The following is a 22,894-nucleotide window of genomic DNA, read 5'->3' on the forward strand; positions in this document are numbered from 1 at the left end:
CACTGTCTGGGCCTTGTCCCTCCCACCATAGTGGAACCAAGTCAACGTCCTCACCATGAGATCAATACAACTGAGAGCGACCTCATTTGGAGTGGTGTACAGGACTGACAACTCTCACTAAAATAAAGATATGTAAAAAAAAAAGTCATCGGTCTATGCCTAGTTAAGATGCTTTTATGAAGCTTGACAGGTAGACCCTTCCTTTTGATCTGTTGAAAGGAGATCCTACATAGTGTTGCAATCTCTTGAGACTCACCCCAGGTGGGCTTTTTTGACTTTCTTAGAAGAGACCTGTGCATACCCTCAATTCTGAACCTTCAGAAATCCTAAATTCTCTAATACTTCAAGTCTTATCCTTCACAGAGCTTGTTTGATTTGTATTTTCTTATTCGTAGCTTTTACTTTGTGGGAAACATTGTAACTGTCACAATGCCAAAGGATTTATAAGAGGTTTTTTTATTTCTAGACAGAAAAAAACAAATAGAAAAATTGTATATGGGGCCTCACAATTACAGGCCTTACAGTAATACTTTTTGAAATAAGACCACCTTTTCATAATTGTCTAGGCATGAATTTAGATGTTTGCTTTAGGCTATTCAAATTTAAGTATTTTGGACATGGCTTCTCAGCATCTCTTTTTATTTTTTAATTGGAGCGGAGGGATTATGCTTGAGGAAGCTCAATTAAGACAACTTTGGCTTGCATAATTGCCTCAGCAGGTTGGTGACTCAGTGCCAAGCTCCATGAAAGTTTAAAAACATTTGAGATTTAATGGTAGAAATTGTCAATATGAAAGTTTGCAGTGTACCATTTTCCTTCCAGGTTTTCTCGAAGCTGCTGCTGTTATGAGGTCAATTAATAAAACAGAAATATAGAATCCAGAGGGGCATGCATTGCTGTGTGTTGGAGAGCAAGGTTTTAGTATGGTCCAAACCCTTATAGAATGACTCTCCATTGTTTTAGTTTCTATATATTAGAGGTTTAAATACCCTAGTATTTGATATATTGTTACTGTGCTGCTTTTTAATGAAATTGACCTCAAGGTTTCCTGCTCCAGAAGGCAGCAACTCCATAATTGACAGAGGATGATAAAATCCCACAACTTTATTACTAATGTTTGCGCAGATTGAAATATAGATGTCATTGCACGTCTCTGAAACAAACAGATTCAAATGGGATTAATGATTCTAGATGTGTCTGTAGAATCTGTTTGACAAGGTCGTATGCTCACATCAGCTAAGGACAAACATTTTTTGCAACACAGAAAATGTAAATATGTACCCTAATATGAAGAAGTTGACTTGCTGGCTAAATATAATAGGTATCATAGCATTTGTGTGCCTGCCTGGTACCAAGAGCTGTGTAAGATTTCACATGGTTGTCACTGCTTCCAACAACCAAGCTACTTCTAGTAACCAAGGTGCTTTGTAGATACCTCCATGTACTGTTTGCACTGTCCGTGACAGCCCTAACTTAACATTTCATGGACATCTGATTATTTTCCCATTTCTTTGGGTATATTCTTCTGACCACAAGCAATAAGACCTCACGAATAGCATATCTGTTGCTCTGAGACCTGGTACTTTCATTTACCTCCCATCACCTTCAGGCAGACTCTCCTGTGTCTCGGTTCTAGGTGTAAGCGTTTCCCAGTGGATTGTCTAAGCAAACCCTTACACCACTTGGTAGGATGTAGATTTTTTGCCTGTTTGCACTTGTTATGTAAAAGAAATTATTTTTCAGGTTAAGCCAGCTCAGGTTCTACCTTGTTTCACATCACACTGTCTGTCAGTCCATGTGCTGGAGGGAGAGAGCAGCTGAAGGGCGTGCAGGAAAAGGATGATGAACAAAGTCAGCAATTGATGGAAGTGCTGCATTATATCTGTGGGATTTTTCTACGGTTAAAACCACAGTGTTCCAGGTGTGAGAGTACTTTGCATCTCTGGCTAGCATTGCTGAAGGAGGTTTTTGCCCAGTCTTTACTTAAAGATCTGAAAGGTTGGATTACTGGACAAAGCAGAAAGGACTGAAAAAGACTATTCTGAAATTGTTCTGCAGTACAAAAGCATCGAGTGGATTTTTGAGAACCTGGAGATGTGTGGTAGCAGCCCTGTTTGCCTGTTGTTGCAGGGCAGCGCCCGAGGCAAGCCTAAGGCAGCCCAGAGCTCAGCCTGGGAGTTTGAGCTCAGCCTTATGCTGGTCCCTCCTCTGCACATCCCTGGGGTAGCCATGACAACCGTGCCTGGTCCTGGGAACAGCTAATGGGCTTGCAAACTGCTCAGTGCATCTCTGCTCTTCACCGGTGGCTGTTTGGATTGATTTTCTAAATTATTATTACTAGTTATGTAGTCCCTCCCTCTTTGATATTGTGTTAGTTGATAAGATTGTCAACAAGAAATCTTCTAGAGTAAAGGTGCCTGTGGCGATTGTCATGTTTACTAACTGGAAAAGCACTAGCAACTGAATTTCACCAAACTTGTCCATCCTTTTGTAATTATCTGTCAAAACCGTGATACATCTGTGAGTGTTTTTGAGGGGAAGGAGGAGGCACCCAGCTCCTACCTAGAGCCCTCAGTAAATTCATCTCTCGCTTTATAAAATTGTTCTGCCAGACTTCTGTCTGTTCCTGCAGATGCTCTTCTTTACAGGAGAGGATGTAATCAGTCCTGTTACCATGCTTGTTTTTCTCCTGGAGTGTTTCTTTGCTACACTGATCAGAAGGAATCAGCAATTCCTCTTGTTGGTGCTTCCCACACTTTCGGTGTTTAGCTTGCTTGTAGCCAAGTGTAATCTTTAATGCAACTAATCTTAGTTTAGTCTGTGTGCTGAGGGACTAAGGTGATGTATCACAGTTTTATTTGGTAGGTTTTTAAAGCCATAAATGGATTTCTTTATAAAACCCACAGTCTGTAAAGGTGTGAAAGACAAGGAGATTATAACCCCTTTTTTCAACCTGTCTGGCATGCACAAGGTACTGGAATTTAACCCTTAACTGAATTTTTGGCACCTTCCTACATTGAGGCCAGTTCTTGCTGTTTCAAAATTCATGGTACTTCATGTCAGTGAACTCAGTTTGAGTTTGTTGATATGTCTCTCAAAATATCTTGGCTTACAGAGGATGCTTGCCCCTTTTGCATTTTTCTGAAAGCATATGTACCAAACCGAATAGTTCAGAGTTTGTGGGTGTGAGGGGGCGATGTTTTTCTGCTTCCTCTTAGTCATTGCAGCCGTATGCTTGGGGAAAGGCAAGATCTATAGTTAATCAGTCCTCTATTCTAGCCTATGAATGTTTTTCTTCAAGCATTACTAAAGCTGGTGTGTTTTGTGCCTGTGTACAGGAGTGCATCTGTGCTGGCCAAGGGCAAGTGGATAGAAATGCTGCCCACAGCCCAGGCTGGTTGTGACCTGGTGTGGGAACATGACAGGTTGGACTTTCAGGACTGATTAAATCTTTACAGAAGGTTTCTGTAATTTTGAATGAAGAAGTTTCCTGGGAATTGAACTAGTCATGGCCTCAATGCAAGTACCTACTGCACAACATGTATCTGGAATGTCTTTTTTAAATTCTTCTAGTAATGCGTGAGGAAAATGACAAAAAAAAAATCAGAGGAATTCCATTCCTTTAAATTGACTCCAAGAAACTCTTAAAATGAGTACAGAACAGTGTCCAGACAAACCAGGCATGTCTCTGTACCCAGAGTGGAAACACCAGAAGAATCACACAGGAATGTCAAACAGAGTGGAGCTGGTATTCAAGTAAAGATGTAGATGTACATTTGAGAAGCCAATGACAGTGAAGTTGTCGTAAAAGTTGCCAAATACACCTGTGTGGGTATAACTGTGCAATAAGGTCCCATCTAGAAGTTACAGATGTTTCTCAGGTTTTTTGAAGCAATACCGCATTGTTTAGTATTCTGTTGCTGGTTTTTTCCTGAGAACTGTTGCAAGTAAGAACAAAACCAGTACTCTGAGAAATGTCTTTAGGAAGCGATGATTTGCGATACACAACTGTTTGTTAAGAAGAGGCTGTTGTAAGGAGAGTATTTGTCTGTTTGCACTGATTATTTGATTGCCTGGAAGGAGAGAGTGGTGTTCATGCCTCGATTAAGATAAAGTAGAGCTTAGATTCTATCTGACCTTGGCCCTCAAATAAGAAATTAATATATTTGATCTTAACAACTGTTTGGTTGAGGAGTGAAGGTAATTTTAACAGCTTTTTTCTTTCATATAGGTAGCTAATAAATGCAAAATACACACAGTAACATTTAAAAAAAAATCAAGAACCATCAGTTTCAAACACTGTTCAATGTGGACTTTGACTCCTTTTCAGGTGATGCAGTATTATTTAACTGGATTGTGCAGGTGCAGAACAGCTATGGCAGACTGTACTGCTCATCACTCTGAGGAATAGTCTAAAAAGACCGACTTAAGTTTTATTATACTCAAGAATTGTTGACTTCCTGGACATTCTATTCAGCTTCATTTCCTTCACTTAAAGTACATTTGAATAGGGTACAGTCAATTTTAAAATATGCTCCCTGTATTGCTGGAGAAACAAAAGAGAGTGCCCTTGACTCTGGCTGAGAGATGCGGAGAAGATGCTGCACCGCAAGGAGCACTCGGCTGTTTGCTGGATCAAGACCTGCTGCATGAGGAAGCATAAAACCAAACGTAATATTGCCTAAAGTAAAGCAGAATCAGAAGCAGCAACTGTCATGACTAGAATGATAATTAAGAACTGGATTCCCAGGTGTCAGCAGAACAGTATATGCTTGTACCAGAAGTGAACTGAAGAATTTACCTCAGATGTCTCACGTTAGACCATTTTCGTGTTGGCTGGCAAGGCTTCATCTGTTCTGTTTTATAGTCTTCTCCCCACTTACCATCTCCTACAGATCTTCGGTTTGCTTTGAAACATCTTCCCTTGCCTTGTACTCTTATCTGGACCTTGTCAGAGAGCTGTGTTTTCACCAGTATCTTCAGAGTTGCTGCCAGCACAAGAGCTGGGCGTATCCTATGTGTGTACCGGGGTGCCCATGCTCACCTCCTTGACTCCTTTCTTCTTCCCTGGACATGTATATGGCCAACTTCACTGTGAAACTCTTATTAGAAAACCTCTCTAGGCTAAAAGGGTTGTGGAGGAGGGAGATCTGAAGTTTGTCTTTCATTCCTACTGGGAACTTTAATTCCGCACAGCTTAACCCCTTGCTTTGCCATCAATGGGATTGAAGCATGTATTTAAAAACTAAGTTTAGGTTTGGTACTTTGTCTTGTAACAGCATTACAATATTAACTTTATTTGTCCTCATCTATGTACTTACTGTATATTTTTGTCAAACTAAATAATTAAAAATATTATAACTTGATTGTTTCACATGAGAAGCTTTTGCAGAGTGGTCAGGAAGAAAGATGGTTTTGATTTGTGTACATATATATATATATATATTAAATGGTCTAATACCAAATATCTTACTAGCATCCAAATAGTCTAGCCTACATTTTAAGCCCTTCACTGAGTTCTATCAATTTCCCCACTCCCTCCCTCCTGCAATTATTTGAGACTGTCTGGCACATAAAACAAATATCAGTGATGGGAGTGTGGAATAGCTGCCCCTGCAACTATAAAAGGCTGGGGAAATTTCCCATTTTAAAAGCAGTTATTGGGCGACTTTGTGGTTTGGTGATAATAATTAGAAAAAATAAAGAGATTCTCAGCCTTTATGAAATAAATAGTGATGGTCATGGCCCAGGCTAATGTTTTCTTTTGGGTGGCAGTGAAGTGCTGGGAAGGGTTGTAAGTGTTCTAAAATATGTATTCATCAAGTAATAAGCACAATCTGAAGCTGGTGACTTAGGCTCATATAACTTATTGTGTTCTGTTCTTAAATAGAATAAGATATCATGCTGAGAATCTCTCGAAGAGAGATCGATCAGGTAGTCCAGAGAGATGATGCTGCCATAGAAGAGGGCTTGTTAGAAGCTCTGAAAGGGTTGTATTTCTTACATATATGGGAGCAATAATCAGAAGGGAGAAATAAGGCTCTCCCTACCGTGTTGCCCTTTTCCCCTGAAGCACATGTGATTGCTGCACCCGTTCATCTCTTCCATTTTTTCAGTGCAAAAATAAACAAAAGGCCAATCTGTGGGCAGGAAGAATCCTAACTAGTGACTACATTGCTTGCTGCCAAGGCACGTATGTGTTGCTTTTATATTTTCTCAGCTATAAAATGGGAGTAATAATGCTTGAATTGTGTATCATTCAGTGTTGTGCGAGCTAATTAGATAATGCTACATAGTCCTTTGAAGAGAAATGTATAATATTAACATTGTGTAGAGCTTACTAAGGGTGTCAGGTGCACACAAACCCGTGGGAGCTGCAGAGCTGGGAAGCACAAGGCAGAGATGCTTGGGCTGGGTGAATGCAAATTGACTTCAGCTGAGCAATAGAATAGCACATTCCCATAAATTTGTCCCGTGCTGACACAGCAGCATGTAAACACTTCGGGACTAAAGCTACTGCTTCAGGAAACTTTGCTTTGTGATGCGTTTTAAGTGGCCAAGAGGAGGAACTGAAGCGCAGGCTCTGTTGGTTTGGCATTTCTGCCCCAGGACACTTGACAGGATTGGTGAGGTGCTGAGGCAGCGTGGAGTCCAGAGCACAAGAGGAAGGATGGAGACACACAAATGCTGCTCCAGAAGCTGGAATTTTAGTGTTGGTAGTCGTATGTTGAGCTAAACAGGGATATAGTGAGAACTGCTGCTTCCTGAAGCGGTTTAGCAAAGCTTGGAGGGTGGATTAGCCAAAAGCATTAGTGCTAACCCCTTTTTTCCACTCAGTTTACTGTCTTGTTTCCCCTATTTGGATCTTAACTTTACCCTCTAAAGATCTCTGAGCAGCTGTTGTCCTTCAGCTAGCATAACGACCCATCTTTTCACCATTGTTTACTAACAAAAGGGATTTCATTTGGTAACTAAGGCATGATTTATTTTTCTTTCAAAGAATTTTTTGGCCGCTTGCCATGTGTTTTGCAGCTAAGCAACATCATGGTACATTTCGTTTATCACCGGTGCTGGCAAGCTCTCTTACACCGCTTGAAATAGTTGTATCATTTTGGGGCTTAGGGGGACTTAGATGAATAAGTTGCATCTTGCTGAAAGGTCAAATGAAAGAAAGGTGGATTTTTAAGTCTCCTTGGTGAAAAAGTACAGAAATACACACCGATTCCAGGTCAGCGTTGCTTAACAACAACAGCAAAATTAAAAAGTAAAAGTAGGAAAGGCGTTGCTGTGTCTTGGAGGTCTTTTTCCATAGAAGCTGTGTTTTGTTCATCTGTTGCTGAAAGATTTCAAAAGCATAAAGTCACATAATGAAGTAGTTTCGGTTTTGTGAGGTTTTTTTTGAAAGTAGATCATTACTTCAGTTTGAACAGCGTATGTGTTACTTTCTCCTCCAAACAACTGAATTGTGTGTTGAAATCCATAGTTATTTTTTTTCCCACACAGATTTGAAACTAAAAGTTTAACATTCTTATTTTTCCTCTCTTGAGTTGAATCTTTTATTACTTAAATAAGGTTAAATTATTTTCTCCAAAATTTATCTTGCAGATCCTACAATCTCAAGACATGTATTTCCTTGGACTGTTGTCTTTGCTTGTGTTGCCAAGCAAAGCCGTCAAGACAAATCTTCCTGATGAAACCATTGCTGAGCTTTCTGTGAATGTTTACAACCAGCTGCGAGCTACAAGAGAAGATGAGAATATTCTCTTCTCTCCTCTGAGCATTGCACTAGCCATGGGAATGGTAGAGCTTGGAGCCCACGGAACCACTCTGAAAGAAATTCGACATTCCATGGGTTTTGACAGCTTAAAAAATGGTAAGGCCTTTTAGTCGTGTTGTATTATGGAGCTTTTTGTCTTAAAGAAACAGGTGGTGATGCCTGAACAACAGCAAAAGCGGCCTGGGCATGTCTCTGGGTTATGAACCAGGTGGCTGAAGTGGTGGTGGATTCTGCGTAAGCTGGGAGATGCCCATGTATCACAGTATCACAGTATGTTTGGGATTGGAAGGGACCTCAAAAGATCATCCAGTCCAATCCCCCTGCTGGAGCAGGAACGCCTAGGTGAGGTCACACAGGAACATGTCCAGGTGGGTTTTGAATGTCTCCAGAGAAGGAGACTCCACAACACCCTGGGCAGCCTGTTCCAGTGTCTGTCACCCTCACTGAGAAGTTTTTTCTCAAATTTAAGTGGAACCTCTTGTGTTCCAGCTTGATCCCATTACCCCTTGTCCTATCATTGTTTGCCACCGAGAAGAGCCTGGCTTCATCCTCGTGGCACTCACCCTTTATATATTTATAAACATTAATAAGGTCACCCCTCAGTCTCCTCTTCTCCAAACTAAAGAGACCCAGCTCCCTCAGCCTTTCCTCATAAGGGAGATGCTCCACTCCCTTAATCATCTTAGTTGCCCTACGCTGGACCCTCTCCAGCAGTTCCCTGTCCTGCTGAAACTGAGGGGCCCAGAACTGGACACAATATTCCAGGTGTGGTCTCACCAGGGTGGAGTAGAGGGGAAGGAGAACCTCTCTTGATCTACTAACCACCCCCTTTCTAATACACCCCAGGTACCATTGGCCTTCCTGGCCACAAGGGCCCAGTGCTGGCTCATGGTCATCCTGTTGTCCACTAGGACCCCCAGGTCCCTTTCCCCTACACTGCTCTCTAATATGTAATTTCCCAACCTATACTGGAACCTGGGGTCCTGGTTCTGGCTTGGACACCTTAATCTTCAACAATTGCAGTTAACTGTTGATCTTGGATTCTTTCTGCAAAATTAACATGCCTTTGCCCCAGAGTTACAAGAAGATTTTTAGAAGCATCCTTTTCAGAGGTTATAATGAAACCTGAAAAGGAAAGTAGTAGTTTAGCGATATTCCTCCTAAGAAAATATGAGAATTGTAGTAATTTAACTGCAAAAGTCTCCTGCTTTGATACAACTTCTTTACTTCTTGGAGGTAGAATCTGTAGGTTCTTTACCCTGATTCTATATCCGAAATGGTCTGTCTGCATTGCATAATGTCACATACAGATATACAAGCTAATTTAGGAAATATAAGCATCTTGACTGTTTCAGCACATGTTTCCATCAGCCTTTTAGAAACAGGATTGATTGATTTTTGTGGAGAATGATATTACCAGCCAGTCCCACCTGTGGTAGGGGATGAGCTGAGTTGTGTGTGGATCAATGCTGCACTATGGGGTGCAAGCAGCTGGCGTGTGACTGCACATGGAATGGACAAGGAAATGCCAAAAATTACTTTGAAGGTGCAATTTCAATGAATTCTAATGTCCAAGTGATCAGTTTGAAACATGTACGATATTTCTTATATAATGTACTAGACTTTAAGTCTTCAGCAAAAGGATCTTTGGGAAGAGTTTGTGAATACATTGTTCAAAATGCATTCGACGCTGGATAATGCTCTGTGGAGACTACAGCACATATTCAGTTCTGCAGTTTGGCTCTGAAACGTTGATAAATTATCCCCTAGCTATAATTGAAGAAGTTATGGAGTTGACTTGACCCGAGCCATTCACTGTTCCTGCATGTGAGGGCTATTCAGTGAAATACTCCAATGATTTCTGCTTGGAATGTATCATTGCATTCAATTTTTAAGTTGTTTTTAAAAATGAATTAGAAACTTCAGTTCCAGGTAGCCAGTGCAACAGTACAAGCTTTCTATCTTAAAAAAATACCTACTTCGGTCCTACTCAGGATTCCTTATTATTGAAGCAAATGATCCCGTTCTACCCCATGCAGGATCCTGGGGAATTCTGAACCTGGTTTTTGGCTGAGAGAAATCTATGGGGAAGTCCTTGACTTCAAAACTTGAAGTTCATTTTTCCTCCAACAACTGCCTTTTAGGATGTAACAAATGCTGCTTTGCCATTTGTGATGGCAAGACACAAATGTGTGACTTAGAATCATTTTTTGTAATTACTCTTCTGGTGTTGAAAGGATTACCATTGATAGCTTTGTGTGTGATGGGATCCAAATGGCTTCTTAATTACACTAATTATAGGTAGCAGAATAAATAAGCTTTAAATAATATGTTCTGCCTTGTAGATTGTTCGTTCAGATCTGAATGTGTGGTTAGGTTTAGAAACAAGTTTATTAAAAACTTTTTTTTTAAGAAAATGTGTTTAATTTCCAGCAGGAAAAAAAAATGGAGTAAGTTTCTTTTCTGAAACACTGAATGTATTTTTCTTTCCTCAGGTGAAGAGTTTACCTTCTTGAAGGAACTTTCTGATATGGCAACTACTGAAGAAAGTCATTATGTTCTGAATATTGCAAACGCTCTCTATGTGCAGAATGGATTTCATATCAGTGACAAATTTCTGCAGTTGGTGAAAAAATACTTTAAAGCTGAAGTAGAGAACACAGATTTCAGCCAAAGTGCAGCTGTAGCTGCCCACATCAATAAATGGGTGGAGAATCATACAAATAGTAAGTCCACGTGGTTCTTTTATATTCCTCTTGCAGTTTCCAAAGTTGTACAGTGGTTTTGAAATGTTGCTTTGGCTTTTATCTATTCTGCGTGAGACTCAATTATCTCCTCATGTGAAAAGAATCCCAGTATCAGCTCTTTGTGAAATTGTATTTCTTTTCCTGTGCAAGGACGATCTGTCTTAAGTAATATTAGCTATTGTTATTTTTTTCCTGTGTCTTATCTTAAAGTACTCATAGCATTTGCCAAATGAGAATGCTTTAATGGTAGGCATTTTAATAGTGTTCTAAACCAGATTTTTGCATTAAACTACAAATATTTAAAAAGTACTATTGCTAACTGTAGAAAAACTGTCTATGAAGGGGTTATTGACCTATGTTTTGGATGTGTGGAGTATCACTCGTTCTCTGAGGAACTCATAGTTACAAGGTGCTGAGAAACAGATTACTAACAAATACAAAAGCTAATTTGGAGCCACAGAATCTGACCCTGTAATGAGGAAACTAGATGGCATGCTGAGAGTCTCGTTGATTTCAGGAAAACTGTCAACAGAGTTTCACAACAGAAATTTGCAGCAGGGGAGTAAGCGCAAAGTTACAGATGTGAATATGCATATTCAGATCCACATGATGTGTTTGCTTCGCTTGTGGAATCCCAGAGATGTGATATTTTCTCAATACATGCAGAGCCTCAAGGTATGGGAGTGAAGTTAGTCCCCCGTTGTAGGGATCAAAGCAGAGTCTCATTCTAGTTCATCCGGCACACTCTGGAGGTTGATGTTTTAAGAGTCATTCACCAGGGGTCCGTCTCCAACATTGCTTGTACCATTGTAAATATGAAGGTGTTGGAAACCCTCTGTATAGAATTAACATATCAACGTGTAGTCTGAGCGTTTAAGAATCCATAACACTTTATGGTAATGTATCGCACTAAAGCGGAAAAACACCTTATAATGCTTTTATTCCATTTTGGAAATTACCTGTTTTTTCCCAAGTGAAAATGCCAGCTATTGTATTCATAATAAATTCTGCCCTTTGTCTCAAGCTACAGAAATAGAGGGAATTTAAGTGATGCAGCAGACTGCAGAGTGTTTTCAGAGAAGGGAAAGGATAAGAAAATGCTCTTTCTATTTGAAAGAACAGCAAGTTCTTCTGCTTAACACCTGCCACATGTGCTGCACGAGCTGGTGGCCATTGCCCTGGCAGGAGCTGAGCTCTCTGAGCTGTAGGTTGTGATAGTGCTGGTCCCTCAGCCCTGTCTGCGACCGCTGCATCTCATTCTCTCCTGCCAGCTCGGAGGAGGCGGCTCATTTTCTCATTAGGAAAGGGGCACAAGGCAGGCAAGTTTCCAATCCCAGCACGTTAGGTGTGATGGGAGGCTCGGAGCAGAAAACATAACTGTCAACGATTTCTCCAACCGGAAAAATTCTTAATGTTACACTAGTGTATTAACAAGACAAGGCTGAAAATATAAGGGAGTATGATGTACCAAATAAAAATGGAAAAACTGGAAGTGTATTCCTTCTGAATTTTTCCTTTTTGTTTCCTAACCACAGGGAGTGAGGATGGCAGGATCAGTCGAACCTCATTTCTAAGTACAAACAGTAACCTAAAAGGAATGCTACCCTATGATAAACAAATTTTTCACCAGTTAGTCGATGTCATATGCTCTAGAAAGCAGAATTAATTTGTATTTTAAACTGTGGATTAAGAAATAATAATCAGACTGAGGAATGTGTTTGCAGTGCAATGTCAGTTAAAAATAGAAGAAAGAAAGAGAGCTGTCTGAAGGAGGCTGTAATTCTTCAAGAATAGTGACAAATCTGGTCAGAGCACCAAATTTAACAAACTTGAAATGATTTTGCTGCAAAGCAAGCCGTCTAAGATGAGCTAAAGCAGGTAACAGACTGTTTTCTGATGGAAATGACTTATTGAGGAGTAGGCGCAAAGCAGCTGCCATGCTCAGCTGCTGTACCTCCCATGAATAGAGCAGATGCTAGATGGTTTTTATTCTCTTTTGCTTTTCAGGAGCTAATGTCACTGCAACAAATGCTGTAAATTTATGTGCATTTTTTGGTGTGTTTTGTTGTGTGTTTTTCTTTGGTTGTGGGGGTTTTTATTAGTCCTTACTCTGAAGTTTTTTTCGGTATTAGAAACTGAATGGTTCCTTCAGACTTGGCCCAGGTGAATTTCCAATGGGTACCCTTATACAGTTTAAATTAAGCACCCTTTTAAGTGGATTGGAACCAAAGTTTGTAGAAGTTCTGACCTTAAGACCATAGTGCTGAACTCTTATTGTAGCACCAGAGTAAACATTCCTTACATGACCCCTTTTCCGCTCAGTTTCATTATGGGCTATGCTTAAGTAGCGATCAAGAAACACTTGACTAGCGTGTACTTGATGGAAGGGTTACGGACCTATGCTGTGACTTAGGTTTACAAAACACTGGCAGTTTAATTTGAGTTTTAATCAAACATTTGAATTGGAAATTACGCGGTAGCATGGCTTTTTATTTTCTTGCATTTTTCAAGCTGTCTTAAGTTTTGATTTAACGCTCAATTTGACATGCAGACTGACAGTTGGTTTTCCTCTTAGATATGATCAAAGATTTTGTGTCTTCAAGAGATTTTGGTGCTCTAACTCATTTGGCGCTCATCAACGCAATCTACTTTAAAGGCAACTGGAAATCACAGTTCAGACTTGAAAATACAAGAACATTTTCTTTCACTAAAGATGATGAAAGTGAAGTGCAGATTCCAATGATGTACCAACAAGGAGAGTTTTACTATGGTGAGTTGGAGCTTTAGCAATTTAAAGCTGATAAATCTTCCCGTAATAGGTTTGTTGCAGTAATACTCATTTGTATTGCCTGGTTTTCACCTATAACTTTAAACTATGAAGGGACTCTTTTTGTGTGGGCTTGTGTATTATAACTAGATAGCAACATGTATAATGACTTTCTTGATTACGTTCTTAGGTATGCGTTTGGTGCAACATGATGGATTTCAGAATGTTTATCCATTTTATCAAACCTCTTTACAATGCTTGTGCTAGTCCTGCTTCTCACTAAAATATTGTTCTTGTGCTGTGCTAGGTATTAAAACGAATAATGTTTGCTCTTACTGTTGTAATATCCTTAGAAAGTTAAAATAGGGGTTTTTTTGAACAGCAGAACTAATGATTGTTTTTATCTGAAGTTTGAAGTCTAAATGGGTTCTACAGTCTCATTATTGACAAATTATCTCTTCTGAATAAAAAAAACCCTCTGCCTATTTCTATGGAAGTCTTGGCAGCTTTAACAACTTCTGGACTTCTCTCTAAGCAATCCAAGTTGGGTAATAGGTTCAGAAGTATGATTATCTATAAACACTGTGATTGCATAAGCTGCTTTGTTTTTTTTAAGAAAGCAGATGTGAACCTTGAATTCTATGATGAAGAAACCAATATACATTTGATTCAGAACAGAATAAAGGTCATTTTTAGTTCCAGTATTTGATAAACACTACCTAATATTAGCATTCTGTTTTTTTCCTTATCTCCAGTGAAGGCAGAAAATACTTTACTAGCCTTTTTCATTGTTGTTTTTGTTTTGTAGGAGAGTTCAGTGATGGCTCCAATGAAGCAGGTGGTATCTATCAAGTTCTGGAAATACCATACGAGGGAGATGAGATGAGTATGATGATCGTTCTTTCCAGACAGGAAGTTCCACTGGTCACACTGGAACCACTGCTCAAAGCCTCCTTGATTAATGAGTGGGCTAATTCTGTAAAGAAGCAAAAAGTGGAAGTGTATTTACCCAGGTGAGCATACGCTCCCATGCCAATAGAACGGGTAAGGCCGCATTCAAATTGATGGAGTGGCAGAGTAGGTAGAACTTGAACATCTTGATCAAGGCTGCAGTTGTGCAGCACCCACGGGATGGTTGATTTGACAGGAAAGCCCAGGGGGTGCAGTGCAGAATGATGGTTTGAGGAACAGATGAGCACTGCATTTGCATCCCTTTCATGCGTAAGCTCCAGAAAGGAGAATTTCATCATCAGGAATATATCCACACTGCGTGATGCTCGTCGTATTTGCAGAACTCGTTATGGATAAGTTCCATTTAGATGGGAACCATAGAAATATATTGCAAGTCTGAATTAGCGAAAGCTAAAGTGTTTCATTTAAGTCCTAATTAGATTTCTATGTGCTGCTAATTTGAAAAGTTCTAATGGTGTGTGTCTGTGTAGATAAAAATGGTTGAGTGTTGAGAGATAATTCCAGTCAATTTGTGTCTTTTGTCTTTTTTTTTTTCTTAGTTGTAATAAGTGCTGGTTTCTTTTTCCTCAAAGGAGCAATAGAATAATGAGACGTTACTACCAGAAGGGATGAAACTTCTGTCAGTTCATTTGTAGACATAAGTTGTGTGTGCACTGTGGTGTATTTCCTCACATATACCACTTAATTATCTTTCCTAGAATTCTGTTTCATCCGTCTTCAAATATTTTCCATGCTTGCCCTACACCTGACTTAGTAACTGTGATACTGTGTGTGTGATACAAGTCGCTAATAATGTACAGTTGAATCATGGTGTCCTTCAAGTGATTCATAAGGATTTCACTGAAGTGTTTGTGTAACAATACATCACAAATATGACTGGATCTCTTCTACTTATTACACAGAATCACAGAATGTTAGGGATCGGAAGGGCCAGGAAAAATAAACTATAGTGAATAATTTTAATCATTAAAATAGTTGTTTGTTTTCAGGCAACTTGGAGACTTGAGTTTGCATTTTCACACATAAAGAGCAGAGCAAGAATCCTGCAGCTCATCAGCTTCCTTTCCAAAGCAAAGACGACTTTCACAAAGCTGACAGCAGCTGAGCACGGTGATACAAGGCTAGTCAGGATAGATTCTGCTGAGATGGACTGGTGCTGTCGGTGTGCCCTGATGCCGACTCAAGCTGGAATTCCACTTCTCTTTAAACCCCTTCTGCTCGGAGTCAGAGTGGTGAGGAAGCAACAGCGTTTTGGGGTTATTTTTCACTGCCCCATAGTAAGATTTCCTTTCTTTTTTAAGTGCCGTTTCCTTTGAAAAAGCAGGGAGAGCAGCAAAGAGCTGCATTGCAGGCTGTATACAAACCGAAGCTATTGTACACTACTCCTGTGACTTTGTTTGTTTGCTTTTCTCTTGGAGCTTCAAGTCCCAAGGGCTTTAGTATTAACAGTCCACTGAGATGCAGGGGAGGGGCTGTTTCTCCTGCAGGCTTGTGCAAACCTTACCTAGATGTTCCTGAGAAGTAAAATATGAGGAGTCTTCCATCCCTTAAGCTTTCCTTTTAAAACTGGAGCATTTCACAGCCTGGGCATCAGGTGCCAAAGCTGGGCATCTTTTCTCCAAGTATTTCTAGAGTGCAAAATGCACAAGGAAAATCTCTCTCCATTGATGATCCAGAGAATCTGTGAAAACTGCCTTCCAAATTTGACACTTAGGTGTCTAAAGTTAAACACATGAATGGCATTGAAAACATATTAATTGTGTTTATGAGTCGAACGAAGATTATAGAGGTAGTTTGGGGTTTTGTTTGCTTTTTACTCAAAAGCAGAGACTCCCGGATTCTCTGTTGCCGGGTTCTCAGACATGAGTTTGAGGTGTAGGTTTTGTGTGATCATATAATGTTCTTATTTATTCTGTCCTCGGGCTAGTTGTCATGCCTGTCGCTCTTATCTAAGAACCTCAAAGAACTTGGTAAACATTTGTGAATCAAGGCTATATTTGTAAATACAGGTACAACCAGGTGCTGATTACTTGCAGTATTTTCAGGTTATAAAAGATTATGACCATGAACTTGAAATTCCATACAGTAATACTGCAGTTTCCTTACAGAAATTCCATGGATTAATTGGCTGCTCCCAAGTTGTTAGATTTCCATTAAGGATTCAGAGGTGATCTGCAGGATTTTATCAATGCTCTAAATAAACACTTCATAAATATTTTATGCTCTGACTCAGAAAGGCATGTTATGAAATGTGGCCTGCAGGCTCCGTCTACTGAGAAATTGAAAGCAGCAGTGGAATGAAATTAAATTTTTATATCCTGAAAGATGCTATCCAATTATAAAGTGAACATTTTTTAAACTTACACATTTGTAATAGGACCTGAATGAGTAGCCAAAGCAGAGTTAATCACAACTTTCCAATTTCTCTCTGCATTATCTGTGTGCAAATGAAATTGTGTATTATTCCTCTTAATAGCAAAGGGGAGATTTGTACAGAATCGTTAAATTATACTTTCTCATTTTCATTTTCAAATCATTGTTTCCAGCTTAACCCAGACTAAAGTGATCAACATTTTAATCCACTTTTTGCATAGGAGTGAAACAGACCATGGATCTAATTTGCAAAGCTGCCTCTTTTACATAAATTATTTGAAGAACATGGGAGGAACTAGTACCTAATAACAGTGCTAGAGTCTGCAGATCTATTAAGGATCGCTCCACTATACCTGGGTATACGTATTAACCTTCTTGCTTTCTTTGTACATTGAAAATATCTTTAAAATGCCTTAGACAGTGTGTTAAGTTTCTTTAGCTGAAGGTTTTCTCTCTCAAGGGAAAGAAACTAAACCAAACCAAACAAACCCAACCAACCAAAACCCACAACAACTACAAAGCAGACATCCCCTCTTCTTTTTTTAACATGTTGTCTTGAGTCCCCTTTTCATGACAAACAGGCCAGTGCTGATTGTTCTTGAGACGCAGCCATGGAAGAGGCATCAAACTGTGCCACTGACATACACGCTCAGCCAAGTTCTGCAGCCCATATTGAGCCCTGGACAGAAGGACTTTGCTAGAGAAAGGCCCACAACCTGCCATGCATCACCTACTCTGGGCAGCTCTGTGGGGTTTTTGTTTGGTTTTAGCTGTTAATGATGTTTTGCTTGTTTGTTTTCAGGCTATTAAATCATACAAGCTAGTTCTAGCACCTGAGAACAACCCAGCTGAAATTCCAGCCGAAATGTTGGAATTGATATCAGCTGGCAGCTTTGTATTCTGGGCTTCTTGCTCGGTTAAAATAGTGACTGAGATCCCGAGGGCCTCTACACCAACCAAGAATATTGTTAATTTCAAGCAACGGACCCATTTCTTTGCTTAATATCCTGCAGAATGTAATGTATTAGAACTAATCTGAAACCCTGGAATTTCTTGCTTTTGCTCATTCAGAACACTGAGTAATTTTGGAAATGATAGCCTTTGGGATGAGTCACACTAGGCCATAAATCACTGCTGTTGTGTAACTAAAGAGAGCACCCGAATCCTTCGTGGTTCTGTGCATCCTGAGGATCTGAGGACCTCAGGAAAAACTCAGCTTTTCAGAAGGGTCGCACAGCATCATACCACATGAAGTTATCTCTTGGAAGCCTGTAGAATAGGAGAAAGATGGCCTGATATGGTATGTTGAGGTTAATGCTCTATCCAAAACCTAAAGGTTCAGATACATAACTAAGGAGACTGATTTAAATGCATCATTTTAATCTAATGCTTGTGCAAGTTTAAATTTCATTAAAATATTGTCACTCTCTGCTAAACTCTCCAGAGAAGTGTTAGTTTCTCAGTCTAATCCTGTTTCTTAGGCATCTCATTCAGTTCTTCATTTCATGTGGGAAAAGTGGTGGAAATCAAGGGAAATATTTTTTGCTCCGCTATTTGAACTGCATTTCATTTGTAGGCAGTAGAGAGACTTTACAGATAAACATTGCAAAAATAAATATAGAGCTGACTCACATCTTCAGTTCTTGACTTTAACCAACAGTTGATAGGCAGAATCACTACCCATTGTTGGTATTTTTCTGCTCGGTGCTTTAAGGAGGTCTGTAGAAGCTTTATCCATGGACATTTGTGTTGATGAACCCTCTAGAACTGCTCAAGTACAGGAGTGTTTCTCTTGATTCAACAGACCAGTCTTTCTGTTCTGGTCCTGTGAGGGAAATATATCATTTTTTCTTCAGCATCTGAGATTTCTCAGACTTCCCTTTGTGGTTTTTAATGTTCTTGCTTGCAACTATTCCACAGGTTCTGATAGTGAAGTATTGAAATTGATTTTCATAGTATTTTTAGCAGAAGAAGAACCTAAAAAATTGGGAGATGGGAATATGACCATTTGGCTCATTCTATGTGACAAACACTGCAAATAGTCAGGGTTAGGATTACAGAACTGGGCATTTCCCAAGTCTGGAGGTAAAAGCAAATGCTTGACTCGGGAAAAGAGATTGAACATCTCTTCTGTTGTCTAGCATGTCTTCTTTGATTGTGAATACGCATATCACTGACTATATGGAACACAAGGAAATCCAAATATGACTGCAGAATAACTCCTACTGCGTGTTTACATCGGTTTGCATAGCCTGAAATTATATTTCAAAGTCTAAAGCAGCCCTATTATTTTTCAAAAGAGGCTAGTTCTGATGTCAGCTGAAATATTATTAATAATAGCTTATTTGTAATTCTTGCTGCTCTTCAGAGCATGTGGGAAAGGAGGTGAGATGCTCTTTTGAGTAGTGGTTCAGAGTGGGTTTTTACTCTACGGCAAAACTAAAGGGGGAAGGGAAGTAATTAGTTTTATTTTCATGAAGGGATAGTTTGATATTTATACAGCTGATGTGATATTTTCCTTCTACTTTGTCATAAAAAGCAAGAACTCTTATAGATATTGTAGAGACCTTCACTCATCCACGATGTTCAGCATTTGCCTTGCCAGAGGTTTGCATTTTCTTTTTTTCAGGTGCATATTCTTCTGGGTCTTCGAGGTTTTCTGTGAAGGTGGTTGTGGGGTGTGTGTATATGTGTGTGTGTGTATATATATATATATATATATATATTTCCCAAAAACATCTCCCAAACCTCTTCCATGATTGCTATGCAGAGCATCTTTTGTCGTGCTTGCTTTCTGGGTCACAATTCATCGCTGAGCAGATAAGAATGTTTTCTGTCTAGTGGTCCAGAGATTTAAACCCACATGATTTCCATTTATATCTTAGAGTGATTCTCTGCAGTTGGAAAAAATGCTTTTTGTAGTTTTGTATTTTTTTAATTTGTGGCCTCAAATTTTGCTTTTCCTTCAGACTTTTCTTACCTAGTGCCCCATCATAATCTTTACTAGTTTGACGTTGCTATTTAATAGTTCAATTATCTTGAAAGCTGGATACATTTAATACTAAATGTGGTGAAATAGAAGCCAAAAAAGGGGAAAATACACCATTCTGAATTTTTTTATAAGAAGCATTTGAACATTAAATTGCCTTTTCTGCATGTTTGTAAGGTAGGTACAGTAGCATGTGTTTTTCAAAATGTTATGATATAGTTTTAATATCGAGGGAAATATTTCGGAATGTATTGAATATGCACAGACAGAACCTTTGTACTGTTTAACTCTAGTTAACTCTGGCATCAGGGGTCAAGTCTTAATTCATCTTTATTAGGGTTTTTACTCAAGTCTCACGAGTAGATCTGGGCTTATGTTACAAGTGTGTAGTGAAGGTGGTCTCTAGTTTTGGAGCCTGTAAACCAGAGGGAAATTTGAATCAATGAGCAACTTGTAGATTTGTGTCTCAGCTTAAAGCTAAAATTGTGCAGAAGGTTTTGGGAGCTCCTTGCCTGTAGGTTTTGACCAGTGTGAGTGTCCACAGCTTTCCAAGAGGAAGGTAAGTGAGGATTCCTCTTGAAGAACCTTAACAGAACAGTTTCCTTTCCTACATTTCCTACATAGGCTGTTTTCAGGGCATCTCGTCGATGAAACTACATCTCATTCATTAAGATAATGGCTTTTTTAGTATTATTATTATTATTTTATACTGCCATACTGACTGGTACAGAACATGCCAGATCACCATAACCTTCCTCTGCTACATAAGTCTTTGTTGGTCTCCTCTTATTCTTTTGAGAACAGCGAGAACAATAAAATTGGAAGAATGAGTTCTTGTGTTTTTTATTCCAGGCATATCCTGGAATTCAGCTTGTGGTACCACCAGTGATTTATTGATCCTGCATCATCTCCAGATCTTATTTTAACTTGCATAAAATTCTTCTCTGGGTAATGACTAATATCTGTTCCATCAGAGATTTTTGGCTTCTAATGGCATTTCTACATTCATTATGAATGTAGATTGTGTAATGGACTTTTCACATTATGTGTAAATGTTGTGAGGAAGATCCACTTGGCTCTTAACCAGTTGTCTTTTGATACCCAGATTATTCTTTTCCGAGCTGCCAAGGCTTGTATGTGCCAAAGTATCACACATCTCAGCTCTTCATTCAGTTCCCTGCTGGGAGCTCTGGCCCATACTTTCTTTAGAAAAGAACATGTTCCTCTCTGTAGCTGAGGAAGTTTTGTCCTGAAAGAAAATCCTTACAAGAAATTGCACAGAAACACGTTGTATTTGATTTTAGCACGGGCAAGACCTTTCAGTAAGGACTGCAGAGTCATTGCAGAGTTGTTTCTGACTGAATAGTTTGCTGGAGAAACCAGAACAACATCTTATAGCTTATATATTTAGTATTGTACAGTGTTAACCAGTCACCGTCAGCATCATTTAAATCACTGATAATTTGGTCATTCTGCAGAGAACCCATAACTCACGCATAACAAACAATTTATAATTAATCTCTTGTGTTTATCTGTAGACTTCTGGTATTTTCTGGTTGGGGCTGCCATTCCTGTTATTATTCTGACATATTTTTCTATTCCTCTAGCTGTCCAGTCTGTTTCTCTCCATACATAAAGTCTTTTTTACTTCATTGTCACCAGGCATAACTTGTAAAATGTTTGGAAAGAAGTCTTTGTAAATGGAACAACTTTTGTCCAAAATCATGCCCTCAGGATTAATCTCAATTTGTCATTCCAGCACAGTAACACAGCCTTGAACGTGGCTTTGCAATCTATCCCTGAAATCCTGCCGGGTTGTACTCACATGTGCATTTGCGCTAACAACTATTTGTTTTCCCTGTTCTTTACTCACAAGCAAACCCAATTAAAGTTTTGCCACCGGAGTAATTAGAAGCTGAGTCAGAATTGCTTTATATTCATGTTCATAACTGCTGGACTTTGCTTCTGCTATCTAAATAAAAATAGAATATCTTCCTTACTTTCCTACTCCTTTGTCAACAACTGCCTATGAAGTTAGTGCTGTCCTTGGCCTTATTTGATATTCTATTCTACTATGTGTTCAATTAAATTCAGTTTTTACAGTAAACCTTTTTTTTTATAAAAAGTAAGCATTTACATTAGCCGCTGCATAATTTTTAACTGAAATTTTATGGTCAGGGACTGTAATGTACCATTAGCATCTTTTTGATTGCTTCTGCATTAGAGAAAAAAATCCAGCTGTGAGAATAATTTGTTTGTAAGCACTTTTGTAGAAGGTGTCGCTATATTATACTACTAGCACCAAATCTACTTTTACATTACTTACCTCGGTGTTTCATTTGTCATTACCCAGACATTTTAACCTTCTATTAATGCTAAGCACTGCTTACATCTGAGATTTTTGTAATTTTCTGTTCCCCAGGTTCACAGTAGAACAGGAAATTGATCTCAGAGATGTCTGGAGAGGTCTCGGAATTACGGAGCTTTTCAGCAGCAGCGCCGACCTCACTGCCATGTCTGGTAAGAGCTTCTCATGTTGTCTCTTGAGGTATATTGGGGAAGCTCTAAAATCACCTAAAGATAACTGATAAGCTCCTCCAAGTGGTTTTATGGAGAGAAGAAAGAAAAAACACACCAACACCTGCTTGCCATTTTTTGACCCATTGCGATTTTGTGTAGTGTGGGAGTGTGGACATTGTAGGAGCACTTGGGGCAGGGGAGAAATCTATCAGGGATGTGTGTGTGCCATGGGGGATTTTTGACCTGGGAAAGCATTTCAGAACTGAATCTCACTAGAAACATGGGGAAAATGTAACACTATGCAAGAGGCAAATCCACTTTAGAGCAATATATGGCTTCAGTGCCTCAATGGCAAATGAGATGCGCCCGACGAGGGGGTTGTTGGCATCTTTTATCTCCAGAGGCTGTTTGTTCACAGCGCTAAGAGCATTAAGCTATTGTACAATTAGTCATCTCCCCAGATACCTGCTGGATAGAAGAGCACAGGGAAGAAAGAGTTCTGAGATAAAAGCAATTTAGTCATATATGCTGCTTGCCTATTTCAATATGTTGTCAACACTTTGTTTTCAGAAGTTGATATACCAAACACATTTAGAAATTCAGGTGAAAATGAGATAGTCACGGGTTTAATACCTTCTAAAAGGTATTGTGAAGCAGCACAAAAGGTAGTTGAGTCATCATATAGCATGGAGGGGGTTGGTCTCTGTTCCCAAGTAACAAGTGATAGGATGAGGAAATGGCCTCAGGTT

At 39.4% G+C, this 22,894-nt stretch overlaps 1 protein-coding gene across 3 annotated transcripts in view; it reads left to right on the forward strand.

Moving 5' to 3' along the window:
• Positions 1 to 22,894, forward strand: part of SERPINI1 (serpin family I member 1) — a 48,383-nt gene that overhangs the window by 16,270 nt on the left and 9,219 nt on the right. For all 3 annotated transcript variants that reach the window (XR_013922520.1, XM_080349768.1, XM_080349769.1), the window contains exons 2-6: positions 7,606 to 7,873; positions 10,273 to 10,503; positions 13,100 to 13,294; positions 14,100 to 14,304; positions 22,048 to 22,145. Coding sequence is in view for 2 of the 3 variants with exons in the window: in XM_080349768.1 (XP_080205894.1) it covers positions 7,624 to 7,873; positions 10,273 to 10,503; positions 13,100 to 13,294; positions 14,100 to 14,304; positions 22,048 to 22,145 (979 nt within the window). In the remaining variant the exon portion in view is untranslated. The remainder of the gene's footprint in view (positions 1 to 7,605; positions 7,874 to 10,272; positions 10,504 to 13,099; positions 13,295 to 14,099; positions 14,305 to 22,047; positions 22,146 to 22,894) is intronic.

The sequence above is a fragment of the Nesoenas mayeri genome, assembly GCF_963082525.1.
Source record: "Nesoenas mayeri genome assembly, chromosome: 9".
Taxonomy (NCBI): domain Eukaryota; kingdom Metazoa; phylum Chordata; class Aves; order Columbiformes; family Columbidae; genus Nesoenas; species Nesoenas mayeri.